Raw genomic sequence first — 12940 nt, 5'->3', positions numbered from 1 at the left:
TAGGGACCAAGACTTTGGGGATGCTGGGCTGCGGACTAGGGGCCCCTCCCCGGGCTCTGAGCCCCACCTGAGGCCTCGATCCCCCACCCCCTTCTCCGGACCCCAGGGGAGGAGGCTTCCCCCCACGTGTGCGGACAGGCCCTGGGGGAAGCCGCCTGGCCTGGAGTCGGCCGGGGAGCCTGGGCCGCCGCCTCACCCCCTCCCAGCAGCACCCCCTTATTCTCCCCAGCTGTCATGGACTGGGGCGGGGGAGACAGATGAAGCCTCCCGATGAGGGGGTGGGGGGCGGGCAGGGAGGCTGAGAGGGCCCTGCAGCCTCTGAGGGAGAAAAGGGGAGCTAAGAATAGATTTCCTAGGGCGCTCTCTGTCACTGGGGGAGTGAAGGAGGATGGGGGGATGCTATTCTGTGCAAAACTTTCCCTAGGAAACCGGGAGGGGACTGGGAGGGAAAGAAGAAATGGTGGATGGGGGGGCTGGGACCCTCAGAACAACTTCGATCAGAGAGATTCAGGGAGGAACCCCCATAGGCCCATCCTCGCCTTCCAAAGGACCCCCATCCAGGGTTCTGTCGCATCTCCTCCAATCCAAGTGCATTCTGAGGACCTACTGTGTCTGTGTGCAGAGACCTGGGCATTGTTGCAACTTTTAGGCAAAATAAGGTCAAAAAGATTCTCAGAACTGGGAAAAGCAGGGGGTTGTCAACCTGAATTTAGATGGGAAAAAATGACATCTTTCTTTTTACTAAGCTCCATTAGAAATATAACATTTTCTTCCATTTTAAAAAGCATTCCGAGAAGGGGGCCATGTCTTCCCCAGACTGCCAAAGGGGTCCAAGATCCAAAGAAAGAGAAGAAGCCCTATCTTTGACACAATCAAATCTAAGGGAGGGCTAAGGAAGGAGCATTGAACTTGAATCGAGTCAATAAATAAACTATTAAGTCCTACTGTGTGTCATCTTTGGGCTAATCACTGAGGATAGAAATGACAGCAAAAAAAAGTCCAGGCTTTCAAAGAGCTTACAGTTTAATGGGGGGAAACACCATACAAACAACTATGCACAAATAAGATAGACACGATAAATGGGGGGGGGGTGATCAATAGAGAATCGACAGAGAAAAGGCTAAGATTAAGGAGGACTGGGAAAGACCTTTTGCAGAAGGTGACACTTTAGCTGAAACTTGAATGAAGGGAGAAAGGAGGAATGGGGAGGAGGAGAGAATTCTGAACATAGAAGATACCAATGAAAAGACCCAATTAGGAGTTGGAATATTCTGTGCTGGGAAAAGCAAGGAGATGAATATAACTGGGTCATAGGGATGTGAGATTGGGGGAAGTAAGATGTAAGACTTTCAGTTGGAAGGTAAAAAAAGGGGGAGCAGGTGATGAAGGACTTTAAAAATCAAACAGGATTTTCTATTTAATTCTGGTAGTAATAGGGAGCCACAAAGAAGATGAGGAGGATGACATGGTCAGACCTACACTTTAGGAAGGTTATTTTGATAGTTGAGGGGAAGACCAACTGGAGTGGGGAGAGGTCTGAGGCAGCCAGACCAATCAGTAGGTTAGTGTGAAGTCCAAGTTGAGGTGGCAAGGGTCTTCACTTGAGTGACAGCAGTGTCAGAGGAGAGAAGGGGGCATGTATGAGACTTGGTCACTGCTTACTGGGGTGAAGAAGAAAAGGAGTTGAGGATGACTTATTTAGGTTGTGATCCTGGGTACCTGGAGGATGGCAGTACCTTTGGCAGAAGAAGGAAGGGTTTTAAGGGTGAAGGGATTGGGTTGCAGCAGTAAATGATGGTGGGAATTGAGTGAAACATACTGATTCCATAAATGGTGACTCAATTCTGGAGTTTTAATGGGGGGTGGTGGTTATTATACCAACTGTTCTTGTCATATAGTTCCTTAGAAAATACCCCTTTCTAAGGCTAATTACATATGACTAATGCAATAATTTTGAGGCTTATGAGCTCTAGTGTTAGAAAGATATTCCAACTCCTAAGCAGGACCCCTAGACTTCTGAATGGAGACCTAGTCCCTTCCTGGGATCCTCCATGCCAATGCCTATGGGCACTACTGACCTGTGTCCCTTTTTAGGCTCCTTTACTTTGTTAGGGGCAGCTAGGTGGTACAGTGGATACAGTGCCAGGCCTGGAATCAGGAAGACTTCCTGGAGTTCAAATCTGGCTTCAGACCCTATCTATGTGACCCTAGGCAAATCACTTCACCTCGTTTGCTTCAGTTTCTTCATCTGTAAAATAAACTGGAGAAAGAAAGGGCAAACCATTCCAGAATATTCAGGGCATGAAATTCCAGATAAGGAAGAGACTTTAGAGACCTCTGAATTCACTTATCTCCTAATAAGGAAATGACTTGTTTATGTCAATGTGGTACAGTCAGAACTTGAACTCAGGTTTACTACCTCCCAGGTCAAGCTGCTTCACTACCTTTCTTAACCCTCAGAGAAGCCTTCCTTCCCCTGCTTCCTCCTTCCCCTCCCTGGGCTATTTTCTTTAGGAAAACAGACGAGTCATCTTGGCATTGCTTGTGATATGGTAGGCCACACAGGAAGGAGTCCTTAATGGAAAAACTGCAGAGTAAGGTCTCATGTTTGCCAACAATTTAGTTCAATTAAAGGAATGTTTATTAAGCACCTAATATATGCGGAGCTTAGCTCTAGAACCAAATGGCTTTCTGAATAGCCAGAGAAGGACCTTCTACAGCTGGGAGGGAAGGAGAGTAGGTCTGGACTAAAGACTTTTACTTTGAAGGTCCTGTCTTATCAGATGCATGCCTCCTTTGCATTCCCTTAGGCAGTTTCTGAGGCATTCTATCCTTCTTTTTCTTCAAGGCCCATCTCAGGAATCACCTCTTCCAGGAAGTCTTCCCTGATCCTTCCCTTGAGGAGGGAAGAAACTGGAAGAAACTGATGGACATCTCCTCAAATTTTCCTAAAGCTTTTTATCTAAAGCTTTGCTGTATCTCTTCCACACTTGATCCTGAATGAATGAAAAACCATTAATGAAGTAGCACTTGCTAATGGATGAGGCCAAAAACTAGGTTCTAGGAATACACAACAAGTCCTTGTCCTCAGCAAGCTTACTGTCTAATAGGAAGAAAGCACTCTGAGAGGAGTGGAGGTCTGGGAGGAGTGTATCGAATTGGGAAGGCACTTGTAAAGCTGAATGAAGTCCTGAGACAATTGTCCAAGAGGATAGATAATTGGCACATTCAAATTGTTCTCACTTGTGTATATGCCCCGTGTCCCTTCGGACTCTGTAATCTCTTCACATCTTTTCCTACTAATTGAGAAAAGGTGAAAAGAGAGATACACTTGGGATCTGGGGACTTGGCCTTGAATTCTAGTTCTAATATATGGGGTAAGTTGTCCCAGCTGCTTGAGACTTAGTTGCCCCATCTGTAAAATGAAGACGACTCTTACACTCTACCTCACAGAATGAGGTTGTGGGGAAGAAAAAGTGCTTTTGTGAACATGTAAAGTGCCCCAGAAGTGGGAGCTGTCATCGCAGGCCAACATGTCACCAAGTCTTCTGTGATGCTTGTTAGAAAAAAAATTACTATCAGAAGAGGAAGTGAGCCAGTTGCATAGTGAGGAAGATGGACATTACCACATTGGTGTCCATGAAATATCAACTTTGGTAGCCCTTCCATGGAGGACTCATGGAAAGGTGGGTTTTCATGCAGTGGGTCTCCTGACATCCCCATCCTGTCCTTTTTTCTAATCCATCCGTTCTCCATGGAGCTGTCAAATGAATAATCTTGAAGCACAAACCCAAACAGCTGAAGTTGTCTCCCCATTGTCTCTAAAGTGAAATTTCTTTCCTTGCAATTTTTTTTTTAGGTTTTTGCAAGGCAAACAGGGTTAAGTGACTTGCCCAAGGCCACACAGCTAGGCAATTATTTAGTGTCTGAGGCCGGATTTGAACCCAGGTACTAATGACTCCAAGGCTGGTGCTTTATCCACTATGCCACCTAGCTGCCTCAAATTTCTTTCTTTAGTATTTAAAGCACCCCGCAACCCAGTTCCTTCTTAGCTTTCACAGGCTGATCACAGATCACACCCCTTCTCACACGCCTATGTTGAAACTAAATGGACCACCTTATTCTTTCCAGATCAGTTAGGAACTAGCAAGACTCATTTTTTTTTTTTTTTTGAGTTTCAGTCTGGTTTCAGACACACTAACTATGTGATTCTGGGCAAGTCATTTAATCTTTACCTCAATTTCCTCATCTGTAAAATAAACTAGAGAAGGAAATGGCAAACCACTCCAGTATCCTTGCCAAGAAAAACCCAAATGAGTTCATGAATTGTCAGACAAACTGAAAAACAACCCAACAACAATTGTTTCCACCCACAAAATCCCATTTCTTGGGGCCTCTAACTCCCTTTCAAAGCTTAGCTCAAGGTCTGATTCCTTTAGGAGGTTTTTCCTAATAGTCCCATTTGTTAGTACTGTCTCCCTCTTTCCCCTCAAAATAATTTGGTATTTTTTTCGTGAATATTCTATATTCACTTATTTGGAAAGCATATTGCATCCCTCCCAGTAGAAGATAAACTCCCAAAGGACAAGGCCTATTTTTTAATTTGAATCCTCCAAGGTCTATTCCGGGGCCTGGAAGTTAGGAGATTATTAATAAAAAAATGCTTGGAGACTTATAGACAAAGATATCTTAGACCAACTCAGTATCCATGGAAGTAATGCTTTTATAAAGAGAAACTGGATGCTTTGACATTAATAGATCTTCCTCTAAGGCAGGGCCTGCTTTTCGTTTTTGCTCTGCACACAGTAGGGACCAATTGAATTGGACAATAACTGGTCTTCTGATCAATAATGATCTTGGTTGGGGCGGCTAGGTGGCATAGTGGATAAAGCACCAGCCTTGGAGTCAGGAGTACTTGGGTTCAAATCCGGCCTCAGACACTTAATAATTACCTAGCTGTGTGGCCTTGGGCAAGCCACTTAACCCCATTTGCCTTGTCAAAAATCTAAAAAAAAAAATAATGATCTTGGTCAAGGCAGGGACCTTGAGTGACAGTCCTCATCTTTGTGTGTGAAGTGGTGGGTTAAGTTGTGGTTGTTTGGCCTTCATTCTGGTCCTCAAAGAGGACCCATGACTTCAGGAAGGGGATGCTGGGACTTGCAAGTGAATTAGATGTGAGGGAAGGTGGTGCAACGTCACCCATCTCACTTTCTCTTCTGGTTCTCTGTTGGTCCAGTGTCCAGATCTGGATCAGAATGGCCCGGATGTGGCAGGAGACCTTGGCCTTTTTAATCTAAGGTCTTTCTCAGGCCAGGATATAGCAAGAGCAAGGAAAGACAGATAGGGAGCTTGAATACCATAGCAATACCAAAGGCTTAAAAGGCTTCCTGGATATTGGGTAGCTCCTCCTTGGAGGACTGAGGGGAATGGTTCACTGGGGAGTGATTGTAGCCTACCCACTTGGCTGGGTTACAGTTTTCACCATGGGATGATAAGCAGATGGTAGGTCCTTTATAGAAACTGTATCCCCAGAGCATCCTATGCAGAGCCTGCACAAAATGAGGGGACCACAGGATTTACAGATGGAAGGAGCTTTAGAGAGATGAGATAAGATGGACAGGATTAGCAGTAGATCAGAGATGGAAGGGAAATAAGAATGAAGAAGGGCAACTGAGAGCTCAGTGGCATCTTGAACAGTCATGGAAAAGGAAGTGGTTTGGGGTGAAAGATAATAACATCCATCTAGCTCAGGGGATTTTAACCTGGGAACTGTCGATTTAAAAAACCCAACTGCTTTTGCTATCTGTATTTTAATATATTTGGTTCTCTTTGAAATCCTATCCATTTTATTTTGTATATTCAAAAATATTGTTCTGGGAAGGATCCAGAGTCTTCTTCGACCAGACTGTCAAAGGGGTACAGAAAATAAAAAGTCCAGAAGTATTGATCTAGCCCTAGCAGAGGGTTTGTACATAATGGATATCAATAGATCTATATTTAATCCTCGAAGGTTTGTTGGGGGGGCGGCTAGGTGGTGCAGTGGATAGAGCACCGGCCTTGGAGTCAGGAGTACCTGAGTTCAAATGTGACCTCAAACACTTAATAATTACCTAGCCGTGTGGCCTTGGGCAGGCCACTTAACCCCATTGCCTTGAAAAAAAAATCTAAAAAAAAAAGGTTTGTTGGGGATTGTTTGAGGCAGCCAGGTGGTGAAATGAATAGAGTATTGAGATCTGGAAAACCAGAGTTCAAATCCAGCCTCAGATACTTAATTAGCTATGTGACCTGGGGCTAGTTACTAAACCTCTATTGGCCTCAGTTTCCTCAACTGTAGAAAAACTCCAGATTAATAATAATAATACCTCCCTTCCAGTGTAGCATTGAGGACCAAATGAAGATTATATTACATCTGGCATTTAATAAATGATTGGTTCCTTTCTCCCTTGAGCAAAAAGCCACTGTAGCCTGAGCCTTTGTTTCTGGAATTTATTTAGCTCTAAGAACATAATGTGTTAGAACTTGGAGTATCCAATGGGGAGGACCTCAGAGATCTCCAAAGTAATTTCCTCTCTTTTTTTTTTGGCAAGGTAATAGGGTTAAGTGATTTTTTTTTGCTTTTTTTTTTAAGGTTTTTGCAAGGCAAATGGGGTTAAGTGGATTGCCCAAGGCCACACAGCTAGGTAATTATGAAGTGTCTGAGACCGGATTTGAACCCAGGTACTCCTGACTCCAAGGCCGGTGCTTTATCCACTAGAACACCTAGCCACCCCAAGGGTTAAGTGATTTGCTAAAGATCACATAGCTAACAAATATCAAGTATCTGAGACCGGATTTGAACTCAGATCCTCCTGACTCAAGTGTCAGTGTTTGTCTCTGCTGTGCCACCTAGCTGCCCTGACATTTACTCTTTTTTGTTTACAGGAAGAAAAAAAAAACAAAAAGCATGTGGTAACTGTTGAATTGATTATTATGTCTTTTGGTCACTGACCCCCATCACCTGTAGTTTGGGAGATGGAGTCACTGAGAGCTGGGTTCAAATCTGAAAATCACAGATTTAGGGCTTTGCTTTACAGATGAGGAAACAAAGACCTAGATGGGTAAAATAGCTTGTTTAATGTCACACAAGAGAGGTGAGGAGAAGAGCCAAGGATTGAACCTCAGTCCCTTGGATGCTGAGATTCAAGCTTCTTCAGAGGACATCACCCCCTTTCAAGTTCCTCTGAACCTTTTTACCATCCACCATAGGCTACATGATTACAAAGCACTTCCTTATCTGTAAACAAATAGTTCTTTGTCAGTGTTGGGAGAGAGGAAGAGTAGGGATCATCATTCCCCAACCCAACCAAAGGGGAAGTGGGTTACCCAAAGGGACCCAAGGAGCTGGTTGACTGGCAGAGGTCTAGAGTTCATCTCATTATGCAACATTTCCTTTCCCAGGATGCTAAATTGGGGGTTAAGGGGTTGTGTTTTGGAAAGGCACCAGATTTGTCACTGTTTGTTGAGTGACTATTTGAAAGGACAATTGTTTCCCTCCCACCTTCCTGATTCTTGCATTTAATAAGACAAAAGTAGCCACTGGATGGCACTGATGAGCTGATATTGAGGAAGGCAAGAAGAGGTTGGTTAGGCTTGATGTTGGAGATGTGAGGAAGAGGAGAAAGGTTAAGCCTTCTCTTGGTGTCTTCCACGTTCCCTGGTCCCCACCCCAATAGAGAGGTGGTATACAAATAGGTGCAGAATGAAGTCATTCTTTTAGACATTATTAAGCACTCATTATGGGTAACCCATTCCAAATCAGCATTTATTAGGCACTTACTGTGTATCTGAGAGTAGGCAAAGCAAATTAATTTGTGATATCATTGATATAGGTGAGCCCACCTTGTCCTTGCAAGGGCAGCTAATGGGCAGAAGAGCATTGAACTTAGAACCAGTAAGACTTGTCCTTCTGAGTTCAAATCCAGCCTCAGATATGTACTAGCTGTGTGACCCTGGGCAAGTCACTTAACTCTGTTTGCTTCAGTTTCCTTACCTGCCAAATGAGCTGGAGAAGGAAATGATAAGCCACTTCAGTAGCTCTGCTGAGAAAACCCCAGATGGGATCACAAAAAATCAGATATGACAGAAACGACTCAGCAATAAAAAAATTTGTCTAGAGCTGATTAGAAGGCTAAGAGGTTAAGGCACTTATTCAAGGTCATATAGCTAAAAGGTGTCAAAGACTGGACTTGAACCCAGATCTTCCTGGCTTTAATTAAGGTCAACTTCAAAAATAGGCACTTCAAAAATACTTGCAACTGATGGTCCCAGAGACAGAGACAAAAACAAAGGCATGAGCTTTGTCTCATTCTCTTGGAGAGTTACATGTCAACCAAACACAAACATACAACCTGGAAGAAAGTACTAATGGTCAGGGAGGAAAGGGTTTCTAAGATGAGAGGGTGAGAGGGGCCTTGAAGGAAACTTGAGAGTCTAGAAGCTAGAGGAGAAGAGGGAGTGCATTTCAAGGCATGGCCTAGGTAAAGCCCCAGCAATGGGAGATGGAGTGCCCAGGTCCTGTCCTTGATGCAGAGAAAGCCCTTCAGATACAGTGATCACAATCCTGCCTCAGTCTTCTCTTTTGCAAGCTAGACATCAGTGGATCCTATGGTTTAGTCTCTAGTTTAGTTGCCTTCCTCTGGACATTTGTTCATCCAAATTCCCCCTAGGGTTCGGTCCTAGATCCAGCTCAGTTCTCCTGACTCCTGGGCTGGGGCTCTATCCACCACTCAACCCAGCTGCCCCAGACTCAGTACTTCAGCTGTTATTTGACCAGAACTAGACAATACTTCCCTTTCCTTTTAAAATATAATTTGGCATTAGATTTGGGGGAGGGGAGTGAAGAAGGGCCACCATGTTACTTGTGTCTCCTATTGAGCATACAGCTCCTAAGAACCCCAGATCTCCTTTACATCATTCTTTTCTAAGCATTCTGACCTCATGGAATTGATTTTTTTGAGCCTAAGTGTAGGACTTTATATTCATTTTATTTAAATTTTTCTTAGGTTCACTTAATGATTGTGAAATGTTGACTAGTCTTTAGAGCAGGGATTATCTTCACTTTGCAGATATGTAAACTGAGGCTCACTGAGACCAAGTGACTTGCCCTACATCACCGAGCTGGTTAATAGCATGGAAGGGATTTGAACACATCTTCTGCCTCTCAGTCCAGGGTTTTTTCTCCTAACTTGTACTGAGAAAGAATCAGAAGGTCTCTTTGGCTGATGAGGCTGCACCTCTTAAACAGTAGGTATTTTCTTTCATGTTTATTGAACTGCACTGGTAACTTTGTGCTTGAACCTGGAAAATGTGGGGTTGGTAGGATGTCAAAACAGACCAAATGCACAGGGACAGACAAAAACACACACAGTCAGGCTGTCAAGGATTTTGCTTTTATCTGAAATCTACCTTACACACAAGAGATGGAAAAGCAGCCAGGACAGGCGATGAAGCTGGTGGGTGTTAGGGGATAGGAATCTCCCCTCAGGTCCTTCTGCTAAGCCAGGTGGAATGGCACGTCCCACTTTATGCCCTACTTCCTACTCCACACACACACACACATACCAGAGGCAAGGGATGGTCTCCCCAAGCCATAACAAGAGAGTCCTGCAGTGGGTCAGACCATCCCATCCTCCTCAACCACCAGCTTCTCTAAGATCAAAGATTCTCCTAAGACAATGGTGAGTGTGGTTGGTCCTGGCCAAGGAGTCATGGCCTTGGGGAACGAAGGAGAGGACAAGAAGGCAACGTCCTCCACCAAGACCCCAGGCCAGGCCCATCTCATCCCATCCCAGAATTGAGGTCCCTAGCCCTGAGGAATCTCAGCAATAGCCAGCCCAGACTTGAGGAGAATTTCCAAAAGAAACATAGGGGTGGGAAGGAGAGGAGAGAGAAAAAGACAGGAGTTTAGTTGTCATTCTTGGGATTACAGAACAGAACCTTAGAACACAGAACACAATGTTGGGAGGAACCTTAGAACACAGAACACAGTTGGGAAGACCTTAGAACATAGATTACAATGTTGAAGCTGAGAGAGACCTTAGAACAGAGAACACAATGCTGGGAGGGACCTTAGAACATAGATTATAATGTTGAAGCTGAGAAAGATCTTAGGACATAGAACACAACACTGGAAGGGAGCTCAGATTACAATTCTGGGAGAGACCTTAGAACACAGATTACAATGTTGAAGCTGAGAGAGATCTTAAAACACAGAAGATGGGGCTGGAAGGGTTCCTAGAACACAGAATACAATTCTGGCAGGGAAACTTAGAACATACATTACAATGTTGAAGCTGAGAGACTCTAGAACATAGAACATAGAATTATAGAACTGGGAGGGCCCTTAGGAACTGAGAATATCAGGCCTGGAAGGGACCTTAGAATAGAGGATATAAGAACTGGGAGGGACCTTAGAACCCAGAATGTCAGGACCAGGAGGAACCTTAGGACATGTTAGAGCAGGGAAGGATCTTAAATCCAGTCAGAAAAAATTTGAAAATCTAGTTCAACCTGCACCCCCCAATTTTATGGTGGGGGAAGCTGAGTCCACCAGGGAGGAAATGGCTTGCACAAGGTGCACGAGGTAGGGGCAGAGCTAGGCTTAGAGCACGGGCCTCCTAACTTGCCCACTCCACCAAAAGGCACACCACCCCCATTCCCCAGGGGATCCCACCCACTGGAGCAAGCACCCTACCCCAGTCCTGGGGAAAGGCCAGTCTGAGCAATCGGTATCCCAAAGCTTTGATTCCCCCTGGGATAAGCAGGCCTGGAGGTGTGTGTGTGTGTGTGTGTGTGTGTGTGTGTGTGTGTGTATGTGACCAAGTCTTAAAAAAGAAAAGTGAGCTACAAAAGAGTCTTAAAAACATGTGAGCCAGTGTCAAAATAAATTAAATGGCAGTGTCCAAGGTGCTTCTACACCCACTCACCCGGTGGGGAGCAGGAGGAAAGGTGGGGGAGGATTGCTTTTGTGCTCACTGTGTCTGCTCTCCCCTCCCCACTTCCCCTCCTTAGGCTGGAGTTGGGGTTTGTTCCTGGAAATAGTATGGAAAGTGGGAAATCGTGGTCTGGGCCAAACAACTCTGACCCTACCCAACCCCAAAGTCAGCATCTCAGAACCAGAAGGGTTCAAGGGGTCTCAAGGCATCTCCTACTGGTTCTCCAACCCCAATCCCCTCTACAACATCCCTGGCGATAGCATGGCCTCCAGTGATGGAGAGCTCACTATTTCCCATGGCAGTCAATTCCATAATTAATCATTGGTGCTTAGGAAGTTCTCAACACTGAGCCAAATTCCATTTCCTAGACACTTCCTTCCTCCCTTTCCTTCCCTGACATCCCCTGAGGTTCTCGTTGCTTCCCCAATAGGACCAGTTTTCTTGCCTTGGGGAGCTTCCAATCTACAGGGGCTAGGGTGGGGAGAGGGGTCTGGAACAGCCCGAGTCTTTAAGACAGAGTTTTGGGAGTGAGCTGCACTTTCTCCAATACCAGGGGCTGTGCCCTGAGGGAGGGTACAGGATCCTAACTTCAGTGGGCAGGGGAGGGACATGCCCTTCTCAGTTCTACTTTGGAAGGCACTAGCTACTTTCAGCTAGGTTGGTAGAGGGCTTGAGAGCTAACGGGGAGGCCAGACTTCCTATGACCAAGCTTTAAGCCACCTTCATCATAGAATCTAGAACTGGAAAGGGCCTATGAGATCATCAAATTCAACCCACATTTTTACAAGCTGAGGAAAATGGCCCAGAGACCTCAATGAATCCCTTGCTGAAGAAGCAGGCTACTCACCTATCACAGAACCTCAGAACACATCTATTTTCCCTCTTTCCTCCAAGCAAGAATCCCCTTGAGGACCTCCATCTACTTGGATCCCTCCACTGGACAGGGAAGCTCACTTCTTTTTAAGTCAGCTCATTCTATAGCTGGACAACTATGAGAGAAAGTGATTATCATTTTCTTTTCTCCATTTTCTCCCCACTCTCTAGACTGTAGCCCCCGTCACCCTTTTTCCTTCCATTCCTCCCCTAGCTCTGGGGAGATGTAGTGATACCAGGGGACTGGCTGGGCCTAGACTAAGCACTTCAGCTTGACTCTGGGCCCTAGTTCTGGTTTAACGGGATGCTTCCTCAGGTGTTTAGTTTTTTAGATCAGGGTCTTGGGGGTCACAGAGTGGGAGAGGGGAGAGTTGGGAGGGGGATTTTAATATAATCCCTCCCACCCCACCCAAGTCTTAAGTCTGAGAAATGGTTCCAGGCCTGGAGGGGGGAAGGCACTAGCCTGTTACGTTCCCAGGGGGTAGAAGGTAAGGTTGCCTTCTTGATCCACAGCCTCCTCCCCCTCCTGCAGACTCTTGACCCTGTCCTGGGACAGCGTCCTCTCATTATCCAGAGGCACAGGCTCCTGGGATGGCCTCTTCTCTCCTTCAGGACTCGACTCCTCTTCTGGAGACAGTGGTTCCACCTCGGCTGACTCCGAGTCGTCCGTGGCCAGGGTCTTGGAGTCGCTGCCGCTGTTCTCTTCTTCTCCTTCCTCGGCCTGGCTCCCAGGGCCTTCAGCCTCTGAGTCCAATTCTCCTTCCTCCTCCTCCAGAGTCAGTTCAAACTGGAACTTGTCAGGAGCCCCCGCCCCCTTGCCCAGGGTGGTTTCATTGCCATCACCGCCACCGCCACTGCTGTCTGGGCTCCGGGGAATCATGCTCTGGTACCATTCTCTATTGTCCTCCAGGGTGTCGAGGATCTCCTGGGCATCTGGGTGCACCAGGTCAGCCCAGGTCTCCCAAAGGGGATGTGCGATATAGTCAATGAAACCCACCTGTGGAGAGAAGGCATTGGCCTCATTGGTAGGCAAAGTCAGTCCTACCCCTCCAAAGCCAATGATAATTCCAGGGTCAAGGACATATCATTATTAT

General features: G+C 45.8%; 1 protein-coding gene across 3 annotated transcripts in view; it reads right to left on the bottom strand.

Annotated features, from left to right (window-relative positions):
* Positions 1–9937: 9937 nt before the first annotated feature.
* PDE4C (phosphodiesterase 4C) overlaps positions 9938–12940 on the bottom strand; it is a 38411-nt gene continuing 35408 nt past the window's right edge. For all 3 annotated transcript variants that reach the window (XM_074204801.1, XM_074204800.1, XM_074204802.1), the window contains one exon: positions 9938–12843. In XM_074204801.1, the coding sequence (XP_074060902.1) occupies positions 12313–12843 (531 nt within the window). In that variant the 3' untranslated portion in view covers positions 9938–12312. The remainder of the gene's footprint in view (positions 12844–12940) is intronic.

This window comes from Macrotis lagotis, chromosome X, assembly GCF_037893015.1.
Source record: "Macrotis lagotis isolate mMagLag1 chromosome X, bilby.v1.9.chrom.fasta, whole genome shotgun sequence".
NCBI lineage: Eukaryota > Metazoa > Chordata > Mammalia > Peramelemorphia > Peramelidae > Macrotis > Macrotis lagotis.
Note: the sequence above shows the minus strand (reverse complement) of the source record. Positions and strands in the feature narration are given on the sequence as shown.